This window comes from Canis lupus, chromosome 7, assembly GCF_003254725.2.
Source record: "Canis lupus dingo isolate Sandy chromosome 7, ASM325472v2, whole genome shotgun sequence".
Lineage (NCBI taxonomy): Eukaryota > Metazoa > Chordata > Mammalia > Carnivora > Canidae > Canis > Canis lupus.
The window spans coordinates 10,210,217-10,236,346 of NC_064249.1; the positions used below are offsets into that span (position 1 = coordinate 10,210,217).

The window sequence follows — 26,130 nt, forward strand, 5'->3', positions numbered from 1 at the left end:
TTTTTATTAGTTATTTTCTTTATGGCACAGATACCTAAGATGTAATTATGTAGGGTACAGACTAGAATGTAGACCATTTTAGTAATAACCTGTATTTTAGGGACTAGAAACTCTTCTTTGTGACCTCTATAATTAGACATGTAAACTGGGAACATAACATTTTACACTATACACCTTCACATTCAAACAGCTCTTAAATTTAATGTTTAGACACTTAATATGAAGTATCTCATTTAGTTCAGTATATGTTAGTTCTTACATGAATTCTTTCATATATATTTTTAAAAAGATTTTATTTATTCATGAGAGACAGAGAGAGAGAGAGAGAGAGAGGCAGAGGGAGAAGCAGTCTCCAGGCAGGGAAGCCCGATGTGGGACTCAATCCAGGGTCTCCAGGATCACACTCTGGGCTGAAGGCAGCACTAAACCGCTGGACCACTGGGGCTGCCCGAATTCTTTCATATATTAAATCAGTTTTAAAACCCATTTCAGGGCAGCCCGGGTGGCTCAGCGACCAGGATCAAGTCCCGTGTCGGGCTCCCTGAGTGGAGCCTGCTTCTCCCTCTGCCTGTGTCTCTGCCTCTCTCCCTCTCTGTGTGTCTGTCATGAAAAAATAAATAAAATCTTTAAAAAAAAAAAAAAAACATTTCAATGAGTTTCCTCTTAATAGAGTTTGGAAAACATTGGGCCACCATATTCCTTGAAGAGAGCCTTTTGTGTGTATACAGTTCATTAAAATTGGTTCTTGGTCTTTTGCCTCTCTGGGCCAAACATTTCTGGTTTCTTTAGCTTTTTTGTATAGATCTTATTTTCAGATACTTAAATCATCTATGTTATTTTTGCTGTACCTTCTTATAAAGTCTTTTACTGGTGAAGATCAGAATTTTAAATATTTTATTTTAACTGCCTTAGGAAAGTACAGTCATTATGAAGTAGAATGGTAAGATTATCCTTTTTTAGTTATCTTTTTATGCTTTATACTTTTATCTTTTAGGATTTTTTTTTTTTTTTTGGTTCACAAAAGGAGGACCAGCCATACATTGAACATATATGATGTTTGCCATTTTACTAGAGAAATTAATCCATTGCTAAAAGTATCTGTTGTTCTTTGCAGCACATTTCTTAGATTCTTAGAGCAAATTATTTCTTCATATAGAAGAATATAGAGAAAGTTTAGTAATTACACAGAAACAGTCACTCATCAACTATGATTTTTATTCAGTAAATGTGTTCAAGGCATTGTTCTAAATACTGGAGATAAAGTACTGAACGAATAAGCAGAATCCTTTAATTCTAGTGGAAAAGAATAATAAATAATACTATGTCAGGGTGTGATAAATACAAGAAAAAAGTAATGCAGAGAGAGAGACAGTGGGGGCAGGGTACAATTTTATGGAAGCAAAGTCTTAATTTTTGCATCCTGAAGATTTTCAGCTCAGATCACTAGTGTTTGTTTTACTTCTGTTTGACATTACTTAGCATGTGTTTATTAGATAAACTTTTGTTATCATCACTTTAGTGGTGCTAAGTTGGCTGCATAAAAGCAGTTTGCTGCTAATCTTGACTGGTCAGGTAATGTTCATTATGTCAGTTAAATGATGTAGATGAAAACTATGTAAGAAATAATGTGATATCTGTGATAGGTATAGGTTTCAACTGAATATGTGATTTAGGGGATTCAGCTTGCTGTCATGCAAGTCTCCCAAAAGACATGCGATTATTCTTAATAGTATTCAGCCTTAAGCCCTATATTTCTGATGCAGATCTTAAGAAGTAAAGCATATAGGCTAATGCATGCCATACTTGACTCATGTTTAACTTTAACTCATGTTAAACTCATGTTTAACCCATCTTACCATGCATCTTAACTTCTACTGAACTAGGATCCACATAAAGATTGAGTCTCTGATTCTATACCCACCAACCCATGCCCTACACCATCTGCTTCTCAAGACATCTCCTACCTTTCTATAATAAGCCCTCTTTCTTCTTGGCTGATCCAAAATCAAATCAAATGTAGGGCTCTATTGCACGTCCTCCTTAAAACTTTTCTTACTGACTTTATTCCACATTGATACAGCCTTTTTCTAAATGTCTCCTCCATAGTCTGTGCCATATAATTCTTTTGTGTGTGTGTGCCATATAATTCTTTAAGATTTTATTTTTTTATTTAGAGAGAACACAAGTGGGGGCAGGGGGAAAGAGAATCTCGAGCAGAGGCTGACATGGGGCTTGATCTTATGACCCTGAAATCATGACCTGAGCCAATATCAAGAGTTGGATGCTCGACTGCCTGAGCCACACTATACGTAGCTAAAAGGAAAACTTGTTTCCTTTATCCATAACACTTTTGACACCAAATGTGTGGATTTTCCACACCAATAAATTCTCCACTTCTCTGCAAACACCAACTGAGTGTCCTATAATTTATTCATTCCTGACACTAATGACCCAGAGTTACCATAATTACCATGGAGAAGGGGTTCCATGTACCACCCTCCCAGCACCTTGATATGTTCACCAACCCAGGAGTTCTCCAAACCCCTTTGTTGGGAATTTTGATGGTAGTCCCATTAGGTGAACATGATTCATTAAATCACTGGCCGTTGGTGAATTGAACTCAGTCTCCAGCCCCTCTTCCCTCCCTGGAGGATGGGGAGTAGGGGCTGAAAGTTTCAACCCTCTCATCATCACGTTGGTTCCTGTGATAACCAGGCTTCATTTTCCTAGTTATCACATTAGCTTAAACTCAAGCATGTTTGAAAGGGGCTTCTTAATACAGAACAAAAAAAAAAAAAAAATGCATCTCTTACTTATCACTCAGGAAATTCCAAGAGTTTTAGGAGCTTTGTGCTAATAACCAGAGAGGAAGATCAAATATATATTTTCTTATATCACAATAGGCAAGTATTGGACATGAAAAATAGGCAGGCACTGAATAGGCTGTGCCAGTGAAATTGTGTAGCAGTCTGTGAGACTGTACTAACTCTTCAGAGGACTCTGATAATTTTTGTGTCTTTTTGCATGCAACCCAAACCAAAATTATCTGTATAGTTGGTTGATTATTTATAAATTAAAAACTGATACCATTTTCTGTTTTTGTGTGTGTGTGTGTGTGTGTTACAATGCATACTTAACAATAAAGTTAGACAATAATTAAACCGATAAGTATCACTCCTTTGGATAGTTGGGCAAAGATGCATCAGACAAAACCAATATTTATTAAGCTCCCAAAACTGTTGATAAGCTTAGAATATTATTGAACTCCTAGTAGAAAAATTTGTTATTCTATGGTGAATGATAAGTTCCAAATCTGGTAATGCTTTTTTTGTGTGTGTATTGTAAAGTCTGTACGTTTAGTGTAGCAATTTTTCCCCCTTCTATATGTGGCCTCACTACCTAAATGTTTATTGAATGACTGTTTTTATTTGGGATGTAATCTAACTTGTTTATTTTTAGGGCACTAGATTAATATGTTGTTTGATAGCTAATAAATTAAGGCACAATTTGGGGCTATCCTCCTGCCCTTTATAGCTGTTGGTTTACAATAAAAAAAAACTTTAGTGTATTTTCCTTTCTTCTTAAAAGATAGATATAGGTGTGATGGAGGCAAGTTGAACTAAACCTTTTTTTTTTTTTTTAAGATTTTATTTATTTGAAAGAAGAGAAAAAGAGCATGAATTGGGGAAGGGGAGGGACAGAGGGAAAGGGAGACACAGATTCCTCATTGAGCAGAGAGCCTACTTGGGGCTCAGTCCCAGGACCCCAGAGATCATGACCTGAGCAAAGGCAGGTGCTTAACTGACTGAGCCACCCAAGCACCTAAACCTTACTTTTAATTCTGATTTGTGGCAGCAAGTGAACATTTCCTATTTTAAGATGCTTGGCACCCATATATATATGAAAAGATATATATATGTAATATTTATATATATTAATGTATATATATTATATATATTTTTTATAAATATATACACACACTTTTTTTAGAGAGAGCATGCATGGGAGGAGGGGGGAGGGGCGCAGGCTCCACATTCAGCACAGAGCCCAGTGAGGGGCTTAGTCTCACAACCCTGTGCTCATGACCTGAACCGAAACAAGAGTTGAATGCTTAACTGACTGATCCACCCAGGGGCCCCAAGATGCTTGGCACTTTTTTTTATTTTTTAAAGATTTTATTTATTTATTCACGAACGAGAGACACAGAGAGAGACAGAGACATAGGCAGAGGGAGAAGCAGGCTCCATGCAGGGAGCCTGATGTGGGACTTGATCCCAGGACCTCTGGATCATGACATGAGCCAAAGGCAGACGCTCCACCACTGAGCCATCCCAGTGCCCCTGCTTGGCACTCTAGGTAGAAGTCTTGCTATGACTTGTAGTTTATTCACTGTGGTAAACAGACATTGCTTCCTGAACCCTGAACTTACATAACTTAGTTCATTACTTCCCAAATGTAAATATGGTATGCTGGTTTTTTTTTTTTGTTTTTTTTTTTTTTATTGATTTAACTTTTTCCCATTATAGTTTTATAGAAGAGATACGAAGTTTTTTGCTCTTTATTGTTATTGATACAGTATCCTTTACAATCCAGTTTATTCTTATCTGGTGGTTTCTGATCTTGTATTTAAAGAACTCTGGAGATTAAATTAAGGTGGATTAGGAGTTCACTGGAGCAAGAACTCATTCCCAGTGAGTATGGACTGCAAAATAGTCTTAGTTAAATATTTTTTAGGTGTTGTTTTTATTTTTTAGCTCCTATAATTTCACAGTTGCAACAGGTGATATGAAGCAATAAATCCCCAAATTTACTAGCGTAGGAGGCCAAATTCTGAATATGTATTTAGTTTTTAAAAACTGATACCAACTCATCACATTTTCTAATGAGATTAGAAATCTCCCTCCTAGGTTGATAGAGAAGGTATGTTTGATATGAAGTGATAAATTAGGGTAAAAATTTATAGGTATCATCTTAGCTTTCATATGACTTTCTTTCATAGTTGGTGTATGAATTCTTCTTAAGATTTTTGGAGAGCCCTGATTTCCAGCCTAGCATTGCAAAGCGATACATTGATCAGAAGTTTGTACAACAGGTAAGGAATTCTTAGTGTCTTAAATTTTCTTACATTCATCTTAGCAATGATTTATTAATTTGTGATTAGAATAGTTTTTCAAAACTTAAATGGTTTATTTCACTTTAACAGCATTTAATACTCTTGCCAGACAGAGTAAAGATGAAGTAGCTTTGAGAATGAGAGTATTTTAATCAAGAGTGAGCTGCTAATGAAGTTGAGTCATTTTATCCAATGTTGAATTCTCATAGTAACTTTATAAAGACAAGAAAAGCAAGCCTTTCTGGACAATCTGAATGACTGTTCAATCTAGCGGCAAGAAGCCGCCTCTTAAATTTTTAAATCTTTGAACTTTGACATATGTTTTAAGCATTGCGACTTTGAAATGACAAAGAAAAAATGGAAATGGGATCATTGTTAGGAGTTTGGGCCTTAGGCTCCTTTCCTGTTATCAATTACCAGTGACCTTTCCTTTTTCCTTTCCCCTTCCCACTTTAGGCATTCTAGCCATCCAGTTAAGGAGATAGAGTGAAACATGTGATAACCTTTTTTTTTAAACTTAATTTTTTAAACTTTTTTTTTTTTAAAGATTTATTTATTTCAGAAAGTGAGCATGCACAAGTAGGGGTGAGGGACAGAGGGAGAGAGAGAACCTCAAACAGACTCCCTGCTAAATGTGGAGCCTATGCAGGGCTCAATCCCAGGACCCTGACCTGAGATCATGACCTGAGCTGAAATCAAGAATCTCCTGTTCAAATGACTGAGACACCCAAGTGGCCCCTTTCATTTTTTCAATTGCTTTTTAGCTATTAAGTTTTAGAACCTATATATTGAAAATTAACTCCTCAGAATGTGTTCATTTTTATTTTTATTTTCACAATCTTTTTTTTTTTTTTTAAAGATTGTATTTATTCATGAGAGACAGAGAGAGAGAGAGAGAGGCAGAGACAAAGGCAGAGGGAGAAGCAGGCTCCATGCAGGGAGCCTGACGTGGGACTTGATTCCGGGTCTCCAGGATCACGCCCTGGGCCGAACCACTGAGCCACCCAGGGATCCCTCACAATCTTTTCAACAATGTAAATGCCTCTTTTTAACTGTGGGAATTGGTTGGCCCTAGACAAGATTGTGAAGTAGACCAGATCTTTCTGGGTTCACTTTTTCTCTGGGAAATACTTACCAGTATGTAAGGTCACATTAGGAATTTGATGCTCTCCTCTTCTAGAGTTATTTGCATTTTCAAAAAGATTTGAAGATGAGTGAGAAGGTAGTGATGAACCCAGTGTTGGTAGGATTAAAATCATTATGAGAACTTTTCCTTCCGTCTTACTACACTGTATGGTAAAGATTCTACAAACATGAATTCCACATATTTGGAGTTCATTTTTGGTCATTCATAACTACCTCTGACCTCACATGAAGTATTCTCACTAGTTGCTGTGAGTGTATTGATTGATGGAGAATACTGTCAAGAATATGTTCTTCAACCATTCAAGCAGCTCCTCGTAAATTATGAAGAAATATTAGATTTGTGCTAAGAGTAAAATTTACATTTCCTTCACAAGTAAAAAAACAAATTAAATGGAGCTTTATTATTTTGGTAATTGCAAATGAATGCATATTTATTTTCTTCTGTAGCTCTTGTGTGCTACAGAAGGAATATAGTATATTAAGGAACTCTAGTAATACCATATTAAATTATGTTTAAGATAAAAGCAAGTTGAGGGGAGCAGTTACTTTAATGCTTCTTCAGTCTGCAGCTTGAGGTATTTCTGCTGCTGAATTATTTCATAGGTTTGAGAGGGAACAAGAAAAAAACTGGTTAGAGTGGGACCCATTTTCTACCTTCTCTAAATACCTGAGTTTAGAGAAACCAGAGCCCAGTAATTTGTTCTTAGCAGCTTAAATGACTATGCTTGCATAGATCACTTCTCCTAGTTATTTTTTTTCCCTCCTAGTTATTCTTATGTTACCTTTGTATATAAGGGAATTCTCAGCTTTTAGTATTTTGAAATTATTTGATTGCATAGTAATTTTTAGAAATATGGGAGAAAAAAACCCTAAGTATAAATGTGGACATTCATTATTTCAAAAGAATAAAACACTTGCATAATTCCAAGTTATGTTCAAATTCTAGGATTTCAGAAGAATAAAGGAAACTAAGAATTATTGAGGGTGTACTTTTATGTGCCAGGCACTGTCCTTATATGCATTTATATAAAGAACTAGACCATGTTTAATTCCACACAGCTAGTAGATGGGACAGTCAGAATTGGAACTAGACCATGTTATTACGTTCACGTAAAAAAAAAAACAAGATTACTTTCAACCTTACTCATTTTATCAATGATGAAGAATGACAGAGGTTATGATTTACCTTTTAAAAGCGTAGATATAAGTATCAACGCCAGAATAAGAAACAATTTTCTAATAACTAGGTTTGTGTTTATTATATGAATTTATATTGATTTATATCTATTTGTATTTCTAAATAGATTATTTTACTTATATTAATACTTCAAAATAGGTTTCTTTAAATAGATTTGACACTTGGCTAATTGCTATTCTCTAGGTTAATATTTTTCTTCTGAGGATCAATTTATACTAGATTCTGTTCTTGAATTAAGCAAGTCGGCCTTAACAATTAAGAGCCCCTTTTATTAATTTAAAAGCTTATCTTCTAAGTAAACCCAACATCAGAAACTGATTTGAGTGTCTCAAGTGAGTAGTTTAGCCATTTTTAATTACAATAATTTGAACTGAATTTATTAAGTATATAAACACAAATTCTTGTACTCTGGATATTTTTGGCTGGAGCCTCATTCCGGACTTTAATAACCTAGTGAACAAAGAATGCAAACTATAAACAAGACTTTTGTTTAGGGGTATATAAATATGACTAAAGTCATCACTGCCTTCCACTCTACTAGAAGAACTGCATATGTAAACAATTACTTATAATTCAAGACAGAATGGGCAAAGAACTTTGATGAGGTTCAGAGCTTGCCATCTTGACTGTAATTACCAATATCAAAGTACAGAACATAAAATTTTTTGATGACTTCATATAGGTGATTATATAGATAGGGAATATTTTTAAATTTTTCCTAAGAAAATCCAATGTTTTATTTAAAATACAGTAATACTATTTTTTGACAGAAGAAATTCAGTTTCTTTACCATTTAGAAATGGAAGTTTGAGCTTTTGACTTTAAATTTTTCAAAGACCTCTTTATCGTGCATTTGCTGAAGAGTTGTGCAGAGAGGTATAGGAAAATGGTGATTTGGCCAGTTTGAACTGGTTTAAAATTTTACAGCCAGTTGCTAAAGTGACTTTAAGTAAAAATGTGTGGTCTTTCTCATGTTTGATTTCATTATTTCATGTATGTTTTTTATTCTGTTAGCATGTATATGCTGACTTGATTTTTTTATTGTAAAACCACAAAGCAGCTTTGGTTTGTATAAATCTTTCTAATAAACTGTGAATACTCATTTACACGTGTATTTTTTAAACTTCATTTATTTAATGACATGCAATTTGCAAGCTTAAGGTTTTTGTGTGTAGTTTTGAATTATTATCAGAAAGCATTAAAAAATCTCTCAAATTTCAACATTGTATAATTATGAGCTATGGTTAGTAGCCAAGAATAGGATAGAATTTTAAAATGAATGGCTAGGAAAAAAATCCCACTTTTTTTTATATTGTTGTTTTTGAAACGAAATACTCCTTAAGCTTTTCTTTAGATTCATTATTTAGCAAGAATAAAATCAACCTAAGGCAGAATCTCTAAGAATCTTTAAAATTTTTTTAAAGATTTCATTGGGTTATCTCTAAATCAGATTAATATAAAGTGAAGTTTTAGCTCAATTATTTTTAAAAAGTAATTTCTCAGATTTTTTTTAAAGCTCCTGGAGCTTTTTGATAGTGAAGATCCCAGAGAACGTGACTTCCTGAAGACTGTTCTGCACCGAATTTATGGGAAATTTCTTGGATTAAGAGCATTCATCAGAAAACAAATTAACAACATTTTCCTCAGGTAAACTGGTCATATATTCATATGTAGCACTTTTTCCCCCCTCCATGTCTTTTTATTCTAGTTCCTTTAGATTAATTTTTAGTATCAACTCCGTTAATCTGATAGTATTTGAGTCATTTTTAGCCTATATTGTGGGTGTTATTGGATTGCATGTAACTTTTTACAAACTTGTAACCTACTTCTCATGTTAAGTGGATAGCAGTAATGAAGACAGTTTTTAGGATGTAATACCAACACTCATGTTTAAGATTTATTGAATTTGTCTAGTTACCTATTTGAGCTTCTTTAAAAAGGTGTATAAATACTATTTAAATCAATAGCTCTTGAAAGTACTTTCATTAGATTTTCTGACAAAGCTAATTAAATTTATATGGAACCTGTATTTTGACTCCTTTATAAATGATAATCTGTTAAGCAGTTGCTTCTACTAATTAGGAGATTTTGCTTTAATATACCCACATTTCAGGTTTGGTTTGTTTGTTTTAATTGGAAATCTGGCAAAATTCGGCTAGCATTCCCACATTGTAACAATAAGAAATCAGTAACAGCTGCCTCCTCTATAGAGAGCATCTTTCTGCAGGTCTCTTCCTCTCCTAAGTCCACTTATTTAACACCTTCCCTGTCCTGTAGTCATTTATGTGCTTTAACAGCAAGCCTAATCTTGGAAAGCTAGGCAGCTGTGCAGCTTAGGTTTAGTGAAGCTATGAATAAAAGTGGCTTTATTACATATGGGTCCTTTTCTCTTGGATTTTCCTATGGGTAGAGGTTTTCCTATTTTGAAAAGTATTTGCTTGAGAAAACCCATCTTTCTTTTACATTTTTAATAAATAAAACTTTCCAAGTGAAATAATCCATTATCTTTATAGCTAATTTTAACAAAAGTAGTAACTAATTTGGACAAAATAGCTTACAGAGAGTTCCTGAAGGATGCTTGTATATTTCTTCTAGTTGCCCTTAGGATTGATTTCTTTACCTTCTTGAGTCTCCTCTCATTTTAGTTTTCTAATGTTTGAGTTTTCATTACATCTCTCTTTATTTTAAATTCAGGTTTATATATGAAACAGAACATTTCAATGGTGTTGCTGAACTCCTTGAAATATTAGGAAGGTAGGTCAGTTTTTTTGTTTTTAAAGAGTTAAATAACTTTGAATGTTTTATGTATTAGAATCTTAGCTGGGGTTGGAGAAAATATTTCGTATTTAGAATTTAAATATAGAGCACAAGACATAGTTTCTCAACTGAATTCTTTTTATAGCTTTTAAGCGGTCAGCATATTAAAGTACTTGCCATGCAAGACATCTGTTTTAGAATAGGCTTCCTGCTTTTGAAGCTGTGGCATGTTTTATGCCTGATCTTGCCAGACTGCCTTAGAAATTTCTAAGATCTGATTGGGAAGAAATGAAATAAACTATTATGAATGTTTGATGAACTTATAAGAGTTCTTGTTGAGATATTGATAGGCCATTCCAAACCCATCGTTCTTTTTAGAAGAATCTATAGCCTCAAAGTTTATATAAACATTTTGCCTTCCTTTTTTTTTTTTTTTTTTTTTTTTTACATTTTGCCTTCCTTATTCATCACACAGCAGTATTAACTTGAGAAGATTAGGCCCCCTCTATTTCTAGTTAGAGAATGATTATGGAGAAAATTCTTAATTTCAGATCTTTCAGCAAAGTAAGAGAAACTCTAGACTTCAGAAATATTTTTTGCTTCATAAAATATGGAAAGTTCTAACAACATTGTGATATTGACACTCCTGTCAATAAATAAAGTGATAGGCTTTATAGAAAATGAAGATAAAAATTACTTTGTGGGACTTTAATTGGCAGTCCATGAATGACTTAGAGGAACAGACTAGTTTGAAAATGGTAAGTCATTCGACACCAGAATTAAAGCAGAACACTGATCCTTATGTACTCATGGATATAATTTTTGGAAATAAAGTAGTAACTACTTAACCCTTCCCCCTGCCTTTTTTTCCCTCCAGTATTATCAATGGCTTTGCATTGCCACTGAAAGCAGAACATAAACAATTTCTAATGAAGGTTCTTATTCCTATGCATACTGCAAAAGGATTAGCTTTGTTTCATGCTCAGGTAAGTTTCAGACAGATTTCAAATAAAATGAATATTGTTTCAAAGGCTGATATAAAGGCAGAGAAATTGAAGAATATTAAGGCAGCAATTTTAGATATAATTAAATAATTTGCTTTGTAAATTGCTTAAGGTAAATTTTCATTATAATTTAAAAGTATTACGATAATTAGCTTTATTAAATAAGCTCAGTACACTTCAAGTGTAAATATAGGAGAGATAATACCAAATTTTCTTCCTTTTTTAGTCCAAGCCTTGACTTTGAATGAGTCCCACGTAGCTATAGAATGTTCCGTGTAGCCTTGATAGCGTAGTTGGACAATAATTTTAATCTCTGAAAATTTAGAGAATAATATCCTATCAGCACAGGTATACATGCAGAAATTTGCTGAAAACTAAAATTAGCTTTTAAAGTGTCAGTCTTTAAATTTATAAATAAATAATAATAAAGTGTCAGTCCCATTTCATGTTGTATCAGAAGTTACTATGAAAAAAGAACATCTTTTTTGACCTAGAAGTTATTTTCAAGGTTAAAATTTACACAGTTGTGAGGATATTCATGTTTATATATTGAGATAGGGTAAAATTTATTAAAATGATGTAGTCATTTTTGTTAACTAAATATAAACTTCTTGTATCACTGTTATTTCATTCAGTAATATTTATAAACTGTCCCTTATATTTTAGCTAGCCTACTGTGTCGTACAGTTCCTGGAGAAGGATACTACACTAACAGAACCAGTAAGTACTCTATTTCTTTTTGTCTCTAATCTACGTTTTAGCATTTTGTTGTAGCCTTCTTTAAACCCCTATAAAGTTATCAAACAGTAGTAATATACTTTAAAGTCATTTAGAAGGGATATTAGGTTAATCTGCATTCAAAGAACAGGGTGGAGTTCCCACAAGTTGTAAGTTGTGTCTTGAATAACTTAAATGTAGATTAATATTAAAGTATCATAGTTGAGGGCAGCCCCGGTGGCTCAGCGATTCAGTGCCACTTCAGCTTGGGGTGTTATCCTGGAGACCCGGGATGGAGTCCCACGTTGGGCTCCCTGCATGGAGCCTACTTCTCCCTCTGCCTGTGTGTCTGCCTCTCTCTCTCTGTGTCTCTCATGAATAAATAAATAAAATCTTTAAAAAAATAAATAAAAATAAAGTATCATAGTTGAGATGTGTGATGACAGGATCCAATGACTGCAGTGAAATTTTTTATACATAATATCTTCACTAATAATCTTTTTATTCTTCATTCACCTTTTGTTTTTTTAAGATTTACTTATCTTTAGAGAGAACATGCATACAAGCTGGGGGAGAGGCAGAGGCAGAGGGAGAGGGAGAGAATCCCAAGCAGACTCCCTGCTGAACACCAAGCCTGACATGGGGCTCAGTCACATGATCTTGAGATCATGACTAGAGCCAAAACTAAGAGTCAGACACCCAACTGACTGAGCCACCCAGGCACCCTCTTCATTCACTTTTTAAAATTAAAACATACTGTGAGGGTTCTTGGAGTTTTGTTTTGTTTTTAGAATAGGTTTTTCCTTCTTATTAATGTTAAACCACATGATAGGGATTGAAAACATTTCCTTGCCTTTGGTGATCAAGATGCAATCTTGGAATAAAGGTTATTTATGAATCAGCATAGCAATTCAGTCTTTGAATTCTGCTATTTGCCTACAATGAGAAGATTCAGGAGAGAATAAGAATGTTATGAAAATTGAAGATCCAAGAAAAACAAGGTAGGGAGAAATAGAAAAGTATGAAAGCAGAGAAAACAACCTTTTAACATTGATAAAGTATTTTGAGAGAATGTTTTCAAGGCATCCTAAATCTAAATATTTAAACTGAGAGTTCTTAAAGAATACAAAGGATTTGAAGGATTTAAATAAGATTTTCTTTATTATGAGTTACTGAGGCTATCCCTAGGCATGCTTAAAAAGATTATGAACTTAATGTTCTTCCTCTGTCTTGAGCATCCTGTAAAGGTTAAAAAAAGATATCTTTCCACTCCCTAATGCTTAGAGTTTTTTAACTTTTAGACTTGCAAATCTTTCTGGAAACAGCTAAAAAAAAAAACCAGTTTTTAAAGACAAATCAGAATTGGAAGCCTGGTATTTACATGAAACCATATAAACCTCTAACGATAATTAAAACTTAATATAAATCCATGGTACCTCTCCTCAGAATTGAGACAAAACCCATAACATAGTAAGTCATGGTTCATAATTGAATTATAGACATGTAATTTAAACATAAGTTAATATGAGGTAGATCGAGGAGAAGATAGGTGATTTCTTTTTAAAGAGTAGATTGGGAAGAGGGATGATGGCCAGATGTCTGACTTAGGTGAGCTGAGTTAATGGAAATAGAAACAGGATGAAGAGGTAGGCAGGTAAATATCCAAGATGATGAAGGAAAGTATTTTTCAATTCATAATGATCTGTAGATGTATAGATCTTGCAGTTTCTACCATAGGCCATTCAGCACCCAAATTATGACCATGATACTTGGGTTTGTGCCTTCACATATCAGTCTCTAGAAACCTGGTATTTATATCAAAGCTTCCTACAAATTATAAATAAGTCAGAGCTTTGGCTTTTTATTACATTATTTATGTACCTAGATGTTCAGTTGAAATTTTATTTTCTAAAGTGGAAGTGGCTTTATTGTTACTTCTATTTATGAAAGTAATGTGTAGTTCATATAATATAAAGTCATAAAGCACAAGGTGGAGTAAGTTCCTTAAAATCGTGTCCCCTAAAAGATAACCATATAATTTGGTTAATATATTTCTAGAAATTTTTCTTTTTTTTTAATTTTTTAAAAATTTTTATTTATTTATGATAGTCACACAGAGAGAGAGAGAGAGAGGCAGAGACACAGGCAGAGGGAGAAGCAGGCTCCATGCAGGGAGCCCGACGTGGGATCCAATCCCGGGTCTCCAGGATCGCGCCCTGGGCCAAAGGCAGGCGCCAAACCGCTGCGCCACCCAGGGATCCCTCTAGAAATTTTTTCTATGCATATATGTATGTGTGTGTGTAGGTTAAACAGTGGGACAGTGCTGATCAAGTTTTTTCACTTCTCAATATAATGTGGCTACCTTTCCTATTAATCTGTTTCATTATTTTCACTGGTAACATCAAATTCCATTATATGGATTACCATAACATATCTTCAGTTAATGGACACATGAGTAGTTGAAACATGTTGCCGGGTAAGAGGATGTTTAGGGTGTTAGAATTGTTCTGTGTCCTGTCTGTGGTGTTAGAAAAAAAAAAAAAATCTAGCTCTCAGAACAGCACACCAAAAATTATTATTATTTAATGTGATTTTTTTCAAGTATTTAATTTAAAAATTTTTTAATAATCTTTTACCCAATGGGGGACTCAAACTCATGACCCTGAGATCAAGAGTTGCATGCTCTACTGACTGAGCCAGCCAGGTATCCTGTGTATATAAATGTTTAAAAATCATTACAATTAAAGCCATGTTGCTGGGTCAAAGACTACATGGAAATTTTAACATATTCCATCCAAGTTGTCTTCCAAAAAGTTTGAACAATTTAATATTTCAGTCCAGAGTCTGAAGATGCATTTTCTTCCCTCACCCTGGCCAATGTTGAATATTAAGCTCTAAAATTTTTGCTAGTCAAATAGGTATGAAATATTATTTTTTAAAGATTTTATCTATTTGAGAGAGAGAGCCTGAGTGAAGGGAAGTGGCAGAGGGAGGGGGACAAGCTGACTCCTTGTTGGGCAAGAAGCCCAACTTGGGGCTTGATCCCAGGACCCTGAGAACATGATCTGAGTTAAAGCCAGACATTTAACTGACTGAGCCACCAGATGCCTAGTATGAAATAGTATTTTAATAGGCTTTTTAAATTATTATTACTACAAGGATTACACCATCCTTTTATACAGTTGTTGGTCATTTCCATTTCTGTGTCCTTTGCTTACTTTAATCATTTTCCTGTTACAGTTTGCAAATAGTTTTTATGCATTTGGAGTTTTTAAATTTGAATATAGTTTTTAATCTTTGCCCTAAACTTAAAAAAAATTATGTAGTGGAATCTAATCTATTCATCATTATGGTTTCTGGCCTTAGTGCCATGTTAAGAAAAAAAAATTTTTTTTTTAAGAGCGAGCTTTGGGGATTGGGTGGAGGGACAGAGGAAGAGGGAGAGAATCTTAAGCTGGCTCCACACCCAGTGCAGAGCCCAGTGTGCTGCTCTATCTCATCCTGAGATCATGACCTGAGCCAAAATCAAGAGTCAGATACTTGACCAACTGAGCCACCAGGTGCCCAGAAAAATCCTTTACTTTTTGAGATTATAAAAATGTTCTCCAGTATCCTATTTTATGGATTTAGTTTTTACCTGTGAAAACTTTATAGGTAGAATATCAGTAATAGTTTCCTAGTGCTACCATGATGAATTACCACAAACTTGGTGTCTTAAAATAACAGAAATTTATTCTCTCAGAGTTCTGAAGGTCAGAAGTCCAAAATCAGTGTGTCAGCAGGGCATCCAGCAGGTGCTCCAGCAGAGATTCCATTCCTTGCTTCTTCCACCTTCTGGTGTCTCCAGTGTTCCTAGCTTATGGCATGGCTCCAGTCTCACACTGCTGCCTCTTCTCTCATGTCCTGTGTGTCTTTTTATAAGGACATGTCACTGGATTTGGGGCCTGTCCATATAGGGCTACCATATAGAGACTACCCAGATAATCCAGGATGATCTCATCCTGAGATCTCAAACTAATTAAATTTCCAAAGATCCATTTCCCAAATAACTCATATTCATGGATTCTAAAGATAAGGACATGGACATATCTTTTTTGGGGCCACCATTTAACCCATTACAGCATTTGAAATTGAAATGTGTGACACAAGTAAAAAATATATTAGTATTTTTGCTGTATAACAAATTATCACAAAATTTAGTGGCTTAAAACAATAAACTATTATTATCTTATTCTGTGAAGCAGGAATCCAGGGATTACTTAGCTGGGTCCTCTGCTTTTAGGGTCTCTCAAAAGGCTGCAGTCAGGGTGTTGGCCCAGGCTGGGGTCTCATAGGAAAGATTATGTGAGGAAGGATCTGCTTCTGAGCACATATGGTTGTTGGCAGAAATCAATTCCTCAAGTGCTGTTGGACTGAGAGCCTCAGGTTCCTAGCTGGCTCTTGGCTAGAGGCCACCCACAGTTCCTAGTCATGTGGGCTTCTCTAGCATAGCAGCTTGCTTTATCAGAGCTTGCAAGATAAGAAGGCTCTAGAGAGTCAGCTAGTAAGCTGGAAGTCACAATCTTTTGTAAACTACTCATGGGAGCTATATTCAGTCTTTTGCCACATTCTGTTGGTTAGAAGCAAGTCACTAGGCCAGCCCAACTTGTGGCAACAGGATTACACAAGTGTGTGAATTCATGAAGTAAGGATCATGGAAGATCATTTTAGGAGTCTGGCTACCAATAGAACTACATTTTTTCTAAGTGGTGGGACAGTAGTCAGATACCACCACTTAACTGGCTAATTCATCTATTTCCCAAGGAATTGAAATGCCACTGTTGTACTAAGCCCCATTTACACGTGAGTGTAGATACTCCTCTATTTCATACCCCCCATTTTAATCAAGTATGCTTTACACCCAGCATGGGGCTTGACCTCATAACCCCAAGATCCAGTCGCATGCTTTTACTGAGCCAGCCAGGCATCCCTATTTCATATCTTTTTGTCAGTTTCTTTGCTAATATCTTCTTGTTTTAGTTGCTGATATCAGTAATGCAGGTTCCATTCCATTAATTTTTCCCCTCCCCCCACAAAAAATTCTTAGTTATTTGCTACATTTATGGATTTTAGAATAAATATTTCTAATTTCAGAAAGGAATTCAGTTGGGGGATCCCTGAGTGGCTCAGTGGGTTTAGCCCCTGCCTTCAGCCTGGGGCATGATCCTGGAGTCCCAGGATCGAGTCCCATGTCAGGCTCCTGCATGGACCTTGCTCCTCCCTCTGCCTGTGTCTCTGCCTCTCTCACTGTCTCATGAATAAATAAATAAAATCTTTAAAAAAAAAAAAAAGTAATTCAGTTGGTATTTGATTGAAATTACATAAAATGTAAGAAAAGTACATGATATTGAATCACGTATTTGAAGTGTTACATGATCAGTAAACATTTCTTGCAAATTTTATTCTTTACATTAGTTTTTATTATGAAATGCATCTTTTATTACTGATACTTTGTTTTATAAAGGTATTGATTTTTACATATTTATCTGGCCACATATTGAACTTTGCTACTGTTAGTAATTTTTCAGGTTTTTTAAATTAGGGGGTATATAGTCATTATATATTTAGACAAATAAGTATAATTTGGTATTGGTATTCCTGTCCAAGATTGTTCATCACATTCTTTTTATCTTACTGGATTGTCTCCTGAACTGTGTTCTTCCCAATTTTAATTTGAACAAGTGTTTATTACTGAACCAGGCTATAAAATATAACTGGACTACAGCTATAGAATAATCTAAAAGGCTATCAAAGATATATTTCTACAAAACTACCTGGCCCTGACAGTTTACAGCCTACTTCCAAGAAATCATTATATAAAATGACTGCTGATTTCTGAGACATCTTCATTCTAGCTTTAAATTTTTATCAGAATATATAGTCAAACATACCGAATAACTGTTCAAAATCTTTTGAGATGATCACACAGTTTTTCCCTTTTAACATAAAGCTGTAATGAGTTGAACTATCCTGGAATTTCTGGAGTAAGGCATAAAGGGAGCAAGTAGTTCTGTCAATATACTGTTAATGTTTAACATAATACAAATTTCTGCAACTGGGTTCCACTTAAATTCATAATCCCTTCCTTGTATTTTGGTTATCAAGATGGTGCTAGCTATGAAATAAATTGGGAAGCTTTCTGGTGCCTCAGATGGTTTTAAGTAACAGGAATTCTTTGTGCCTTAGTTTATCCTTACAATAACTTCCTTCCTTCAGCCACACCCCGTCGTCATCATCATAGTTTCCTTTATTTTCTTACAAGTAGCATTTACTATTAAAATTACTTTTGTGTTTAATGTATAATTCCCATTGGTACACAGTAAATATTTGTTGAATTATTAAAAGTGTAAAGCTGAGCAGAAAATCTGGGGATACACTGAGATATTAAATAATACTGATCTACTTCAGAATGATTATTGATATAATCACAATTTTTAAAAATTTCCTGGTATTAGCCAACTTCATTGCTTGTGCTAAACTTTTTCCTTTTTGCAGGTGATCAGAGGGTTGCTGAAATTTTGGCCAAAAACATGCAGTCAGAAAGAGGTAGGTTTTGTTCAATAAAAATGGTATGATTTTTTAAAAATTCTTTCATCTTAGGGCTTAATTATAAACCATGCTTCTTTGAGCTGGCTGTATTGTCTCCACTACAGAGTGTAAGATATGGTCTTTGGGGGGTTAGAAAGGGAGTTGGGGGGATAGCTGAACATTATAGTAAATTGCATATACAACTTCTTGTCCACTATGTAATTTGTAAATTAACTTTCTCCTTTGTAGTTTTCTATGTTAACATCATATAATTTGTCATGTTATGTTTCTTAAAATTTTTTTAACCTAGGTGATGTTTTTAGGAGAAATTGAAGAAATCTTAGATGTCATTGAACCCACACAGTTCAAAAAAATTGAGGAGCCTCTTTTTAAGCAGATATCCAAGTGTGTATCCAGTTCTCATTTTCAGGTATGATATTTTCATGAAGCCATGTTTATACTATTATTCTATTTCCTCTTTTAGTTTTGACATTTCTAAATGTCTTTTTAGGTTGCAGAAAGGGCATTGTACTTCTGGAATAATGAGTATATTCTTAGTTTGATTGAGGAGAACATTGATAAAATTCTGCCAATTATGTTTGGCAGTTTATATAAAATCTCCAAAGAACACTGGAATCCGTAAGTATCTTTTATGTTGATTGTATTATTGTGTTTGTGCTGTTTGTCTTTCGATCTCGTAATTCATACATGAAACCCATACAGATTTGGAGCCTATCCCAAGGTTAACATCATAATTCTATTGTGTATTTGACATACATATAGTTTTATAAAACTGTAAATATATGTATGTTCTTAATTTCTATTTAAAATTGCAAATCTCTCTGAAGGGAGAACTATCTTGTGTGACATTCTGCACCACTGTGTGGTCAGACCCAGTTGGGGAGACCAACCCAGCTCTGGGTTAGTGCTCTCCCAGGGAGAAGTTGAAGTGCTTAGAGTCCTATCAGCAGTGTTCAGATTGTGCAGACTGAACATCCTTATCCTACTTTGTTTTTCTCACAAGTTATGGTAGGTAGTTCCTTTTCATCTTTTAATACTGTTAGCTTGAGAAAGTAGACTGTAGAACAGACAAGAAGGTAACTAACATTTTTTAAGAGCTTAAGCATAAGACAGACATGAATTTTGGAATTAGATAGATGATCTCTATCACCACTGGCTGTGTGACATCTTGCATCTTAGTTATCTCTAAAATGAATTGATGGGAACCCTGGGTGGCGCAGCGGTTTAGCGCCTGCCTTTGGCCCAGGTGGTGATCCTGGAGACCCAGGATCGAATCCCACGTCGGGCTCCCGGTGCATGGAGCCTGCTTCTCCCTCTGCCTGTGTCTCTGCCTCTCTCTCTCTCTCTCTCTCTCTGTGACTATCATAAATAAATAAAAATTAAAAAAAAAAGAAATTAAAATGGATTGAGTCAGCCACCATTTAGGGATGATAATGTTACATTTTCTGTGGCCCAACACTGTTTATTTTCATTTTAGGACCATTGTAGCACTGGTGTACAACGTGCTTAAAACCCTAATGGAAATGAACGGCAAGCTGTTCGATGACCTTACTAGCTCATACAAAGCTGAAAGACAAAGGTATTGGGCATTTTTAATTACCAAGTTATCTATACATTTTAAGTTAGTTGAATGTGATTTAGTCCAATAAGGTAGCTTGCCTAAATTAAAATTATAATGTTTAAGTCAGTTAGAGACTTTCAAATTGTAATACTTAAACTTTTAAGTAATTTCTAAATAAAAAACTTACCCTACCGGTTAGATTATAATTTTAATGTGGATTATAAATCCTGTTTATCTCATTCACAATTTATGCTGGATTTATATAACAATTTCTTATTGTTAGGTATTTATGAAAATTGTTTTTGTTCAGATGGGCTTCCATAGTGAGCCTTACTCTTCAACTGCTCTTTGCACGACAGTTTGGGAGTGTCAGGTTGCCCAAAGTGGTATCTTAAAGTCTGACATAGTTCTTTTTCAGTCAAAGGGAGCTCACATAATATTTTGTTACTTGCAACAATATTTAGAGATGGTAGCATGTAGGAGCATTTACAAACCTGCCTAAGTGATTGCCTCTTTTGGAGAACTTCATATATAACCATCTTAAAAATCACTTCTCATTTATTTCAAACATTAGACGGGTAGTAACCACTGTACCTGAGCCCACCCACCATTTGAGGATAATAGATACCATTTACCTCTAAGAAGCTTATTACCTATTGTTGGGAAAAGCTGGTCTCTCTTGACTAGAAGTTCCTAATCAGGGTTTTCCTGTGGCAAGTAGAATATCTTTAGGGCTATCCTAGTCCATCAATAACTCTAAAAAAAAACATAGGTACCTAGTTTAACCCTTGGGAAGCATAATTATAATCACAAGAAACTTGTGTATTTCACGTCACAAAGAATAATCATAACTGCAAAAATTAGTACCTTTGTCCCCTTAAATGGTATTTAACTACAAAACTGTAAGCCCTTCTTTTGTTTTTATATGTTCATATAGCCGTTCAAAATAGTTTGGTCCAAGTTATTCAGAAGCATTTTCCTTAGAATTAAAATTAAATAGTTGAAACATAAATATTTTGAAATTGTTTTTTTTTAATCAAACTCTAGTTCTTATTTGACATCAAAGATACAGACTGGTTAGTGGCTAGAGAGGTGATTCCGCCAGAAGTGGCTCCAGCCTGACCTCACAGCCACCCTTCGATTTCTGTAAAAGGTGACCATCCTGGCTGTGGTAGCTATGAGAGGGTTAGGTGAGAGTGAGTGTAATAGAGTGTGAATGACAACAGTGGTCATGGATGTAGCAATATGTAGGGGAAAACAAGGTGTAGCTGAGTTGGTACAGGAGACCCATAGACCTAGTAATCACAGGAGAGTGACAGAGCAATTAGGTGCTCCTGGTAATTGGCCTTAAATACTTCAGTAAATGGATTTAAGTGAAATGTGGGCGAACAGTGTGCTCTCCTGCAAACTGCCAAACAGCAAGTTTCTTTAGGTTCTAAATGAAAGGTTTTCTGACTACAAAAATCTTGGTTTATCTACAGAGAGAAAAAGAAGGAATTGGAACGTGAAGAATTATGGAAAAAATTAGAGGAGCTAAAGCTAAAGAAAGCTCTGGAAAAGCAGAACAGTGCTTACAACATGCACAGTATTCTCAGCAATACAAGTGATGAATAAAAAAAAGCCCACCGCCTCTGTTGGATAGGCAGTTTTGTACACTTTTTTGAAATATGTAAAATTATGAAACAAACCTCTCAGTATAATATAATTAAAAAAGGCCAACTTTTTTTCTGGCAACTGTAAATGAAAAATATGGACTAAACATAGCCCTGTGCTATATCATGTCCATAGTATATTGTAACCTTTGTCTAATCATGGATTTATTGTGTCACTTCTGAAGTTTCACAGAAATGAATGAACTTTATCATCTATGATATGAGTGAGATAATTACGGGAGTGGTAATAAGAATTATGACTTGAATTCTTTGATTGTGTTGCACATAGATATAGTAGTCTGCTCTGTATATTTTTCCCTTTTATAATGTGCTTTTCACATTGCTGCAGACCTTAGTTACATCCTAGGAAAAAGAATATTTCCTAAAATAAAACTAAGGTATAATCCTTACCCTCCCCTCTGTTGCTCCCAGAAATACAATGGGGAGAGTTACCTGCCCTAAGCCTTCCTTCCTTCATTAGAGATATTACTGCACTCTGGAATTTGAGCAGAAACTTAAATCTCCAGACTTTCTAAAGCACAAAATATAAATAAAAGCTGGGAAAGTAAACCAAATTCTTTAGATTGTTCCTCATGAATATTCCCCCCTTCATCTGCAACTCCCCAGAGTGATGAGCCCAGACTCCTGGAGGCAGTGCAGGTGAACACTGAGCCTGCCTCTCAGTTCATTCCTCCTCTTCCTCCTGAAGGCTGAAGGCAGGGCCCTTCCAGTCCTCACAACCTGCCCTTCCTCCTGACCCAGGGAAGGAGGCTTTGAGTCCCACAATGTGGTGACGCAGAGCGCTCACTGTCACTGCCTGGCTTTATTTAAAGGAAATGCGGTAGGCTGCCCCTGTAGAGTTCCTGACTGTAGCGAGGTCTTGTATGTTTTCACTTGGTCAAGTATTTCTCACATCTTTTGTTATGAGTACCATTCCAATCTCTTTACTTGCAGTTGTGTGGAAAACTGTTTTGTAATGAAAGATCTTCAATGGGGGATTGAGCAGCATTTAATAAAGTCTATGTTTGTATTTTGCCTACGTGGTCTTTGCTTTCTCCAGCTCTAAGCTGAGGCATCCAGAGGCAGCCTGCTGCCCCTTTAGGTTCATACAAACATACACGTGTGTACGTGGAAAAGACTTCAGGTTATGTGCCAGAGTTGACCACTACGGCCGCAAAGTACATCCGTTTTACAGAATCCCTGCATAAAATTCTAAATTTTAGGATACCCTTTCATCTTCCTGCATGTCTGTGTTCAGAGAATAGTGGTTTAAATTACCTTAAATGTCAGTTTCATTAAAACAGACCCACAATTTATAATAAATAGCGCTTCCCTGGGCGAGGTGTCCAGGGAAATTGTGGCAGAGTCAGAAATTAGACAATATTATAAACTTCCCACTCTTTTGCATTCATGAAAAACTCCAGCCTGGGCCCTGCACAAGATTCCTAGGTCAAGGTAAAAGCAACTCCTTTCACCCACTGGAGCCCCAGGACAAACTCTTCCTTTCGGTTCACAGCTCATATTGTAGCGTCTCAGGTAGCCACCTCATTGTGGCCACCCAGATCAATGTGCCCTTGCCAAACCCCCCACGCTCCCCAGGGCCAGCCAGTGTTCCTGACAGCTGGCAGCGGGCAGGGCAGAGCGAAGGTTAGGTCTGAAGGTCTGTGTAGTGGAAGGTTGTTTCCTTCGCTGAGGAGCAGCCACAGTGGATTCGGACAGGCTGCAGCTGTAGACATTAAAGTTTTTTTCTTCCACAAGCTAAATATGCTCGCTTCCTAACTACCTACTTACTCTCAAGCACATTTCCACACTACGGGAAACACAGTAGGTTTATTATTACTTAAATCTCTAATAAGCTCAAATAAAGCGGTGTGTCATCTTTAGAGATATTTTAACACACAGACACGTGTTTCCAGTATTGTTAAGGGAAGCTCGCCTGGTTTTGCATTTGCTTTACAAGGAAGACCTTACCAGATCTAGCCTCCCATTTGAATGCGCATGCTGCTGTGCACAGCAAAGGAGCAGGGAATATTTCTTTGCACAAGTTTATCTTTAGTAATTCAATCAAATAACTGTGTCTTGCTAGGTTGAACATGAGATAAGAATGCCCACTTGTACCTTTGGGTTTTTCTTTAAATTACCTAAAGCCAGGTTTTAAAATGCAGGACATGTGAGCGAGTCCCCTTTGGAAGCAAAGGGCATGTACATGATTTCAGACTCTGGAGACAACTTTCGTAACCTTCGATGATCTCGTTGCTACCTTGTGAAAAATACTCAGTACTCCTCTCTGTCGAAAGTTGGCTGAAGGCGACTTTGAGGGTCACACCTGAGGGTCCCTTTCTCAGATGGGTGCTTTTGTGAGACAGGAACAGAATTTTTATTTGTGGGACTAGATCCGTCATTGTTCCTATCTGCCATCAATCCCCACTCCCAGCCTGCGCTTCCTTGGACGCAGCCATGACGTACCTCAGGAGTCCAGATCCATCCATCTTGGGAGTCCAAGCTCACATGGCCACTTACTGGGACGTTACAGAATGAAAGTATACTGGTGCCTCCTGGTTTAGCAGATACTCACACTGGCAAACTGACTTTTTGCATGAACCTAACTTTTATTTACCTGTTAACAAAATCATGGGGGTCCACTGGGTAGGCACCTCCTAGGTACACATGTCCCGGTGCTTCTGCAGGTTACTCTCTGCAGTCTCACACCTTCATCAACAAATACTCTGGCCCGACAGGAAGGTGGCTAGTCCATCCACAAGAAACCTTAGTACTACTTTCTAGTAGCTTTAAAAATGTCCCACTTGGAATTTAACAAATGAGAAAGCATGTCGGAGGCTGGATATTGTAACTGGCAGATGATGTCTCTGGACCAGGGATTTTGCTCTCGTGTGCAGTGTGCGGAGGCTTCAAAGCATAGCTGCACACCTGCATAGTCAGGATGTGGGGGGGAATCAGTCTCTTCCATCGACCTGAAAACCCTCAGGGGGAAAAAAAAACCTAAGGTAAAACGTAGAGCCTTAATCATCCTGTTAGAGTTGAACTATACACCAAACCAGGTAAGAAGGGCGGCTTCACAAACCTTCAGAACATTTGATAATCCAATTCCGCCTTCCACAGTCCCTATTCACATGTCCAAAAAATGTTCATTAATAATTTAAACACTTAAATAAGGTTTTATGTTATCTGCTGGATCTGTTCCATCGGGCTCTAAACATCCTGTTTTGGGGGCCAGGTCAGAAGCTCTGGTTTCGCAGACCGTTCCTCCCAGCGAGGCCCGTTTCAAGCGAGCACAGCAGTGCTGGCAGCTCCATCGATGCACACAGAAGAGAACTTCCATCACTGCGGACAGTCTTACGGACGCCACAAGGCCGCTTCAGCTTATGTGGTTTGCTGCCTGACCTCTTTTTTTAAGGTACCTCTTCCTAATTTTGATCATCCATTTCACACTCAGTTTGGCAAACTCTGCTGCTTTAAATAACGCCAAGAAGGCCCCACAGAGAAGGGCGATTGTGTTCCAAGGGTTGGCGGTGATGATCTGGAAAACAGCAGCGAACACAAGCTCATCAGCTGGCTTCAACTCTGATTGCTGGGTCCTATCAGCGTTACTGCCAAGGGCCTCCCACCCCCAGGTTACTGGAGCAACACAAAAAACACCTGGGTTCTACGACGGCCCTAACTCCACTTCGTTCTGACTGTATCTTTAGGATACAGAGCTCGAGTCTGAGAAACAAGATACTAACCTCTTCCTCCCATAAAGTCATCCAGGGAAAAAAGTTGTGTTTCTCAAAAAAAAAAGCTCTGCACAAATCAGATGTTCCATACTGAGGTTTAGATTTCTGGCCTAATAATGCCCAGTAAGTGAACTGGATTTGAAACAAATTTCCCCCAAAACCATACCCACTCCGTTGGGTCAGTTCCTCTCGCTTTCTTCCCATCTCACAGTTCCTCAAACTTGCCTCCACCTGGTCCAGCGACAGTCTCACCTCCTGGACTCCTGCCTCCTGGCTGTACCCTCATTCCCCGGCCCGGGGCGCTTTCCTGCTACCGAGCTTACTGATCCTTCCCAGCTCCTTGGAGCACGACTCTGACCACGAAGCCAAAACCCTCTTGACTTTGGCAGAGACATTTAACCCACAAGCTCCTCTGGCAGCCACTTACTGTCTGGAATGCGTCCCTGCACCGCTCCCAATCGTGCTCCCACTAAATGTTAAAACACTTCTAGGCTGAGGTCACGTCGTGGATTTCTGAGTCCCCAGTGTGGTAACCACAGCACTCTTAGGTCATTTAGCAGGGTGACCTTGGACAGTCTCAGTGTCAGGGCTCCCAGATGCTAAATGCTTATTACACCGGCACCCCCGTTCAGGGCCGTGAAGAAGCTAAGTGACCTCAAG

General features: G+C 36.6%; 2 protein-coding genes across 4 annotated transcripts in view; one reads left to right on the forward strand and one right to left on the reverse strand.

Annotated features, from left to right (window-relative positions):
* Positions 1–22,771, forward strand: part of PPP2R5A (protein phosphatase 2 regulatory subunit B'alpha) — a 63,403-nt gene extending 40,632 nt beyond the window's left edge. Inside the window, exons 4-13 of the mRNA XM_025429866.3 lie at positions 5,000–5,092; positions 8,974–9,104; positions 10,152–10,211; positions 11,092–11,200; positions 11,885–11,938; positions 18,470–18,520; positions 18,813–18,932; positions 19,014–19,141; positions 20,001–20,102; positions 21,566–22,771. Of these exons, the coding sequence (XP_025285651.1) occupies positions 5,000–5,092; positions 8,974–9,104; positions 10,152–10,211; positions 11,092–11,200; positions 11,885–11,938; positions 18,470–18,520; positions 18,813–18,932; positions 19,014–19,141; positions 20,001–20,102; positions 21,566–21,698 (981 nt within the window). The 3' untranslated portion in view covers positions 21,699–22,771. The remainder of the gene's footprint in view (positions 1–4,999; positions 5,093–8,973; positions 9,105–10,151; positions 10,212–11,091; positions 11,201–11,884; positions 11,939–18,469; positions 18,521–18,812; positions 18,933–19,013; positions 19,142–20,000; positions 20,103–21,565) is intronic.
* A 1,554-nt stretch (positions 22,772–24,325) lies between these two features.
* PACC1 (proton activated chloride channel 1) overlaps positions 24,326–26,130 on the reverse strand; it is a 39,177-nt gene continuing 37,372 nt past the window's right edge. For all 3 annotated transcript variants that reach the window (XM_025429868.3, XM_025429867.3, XM_049112084.1), the window contains exon 8: positions 24,326–25,274. In XM_025429868.3, coding sequence (XP_025285653.1) covers positions 25,113–25,274 — 162 coding nt within the window. In that variant the 3' untranslated portion in view covers positions 24,326–25,112. The remainder of the gene's footprint in view (positions 25,275–26,130) is intronic.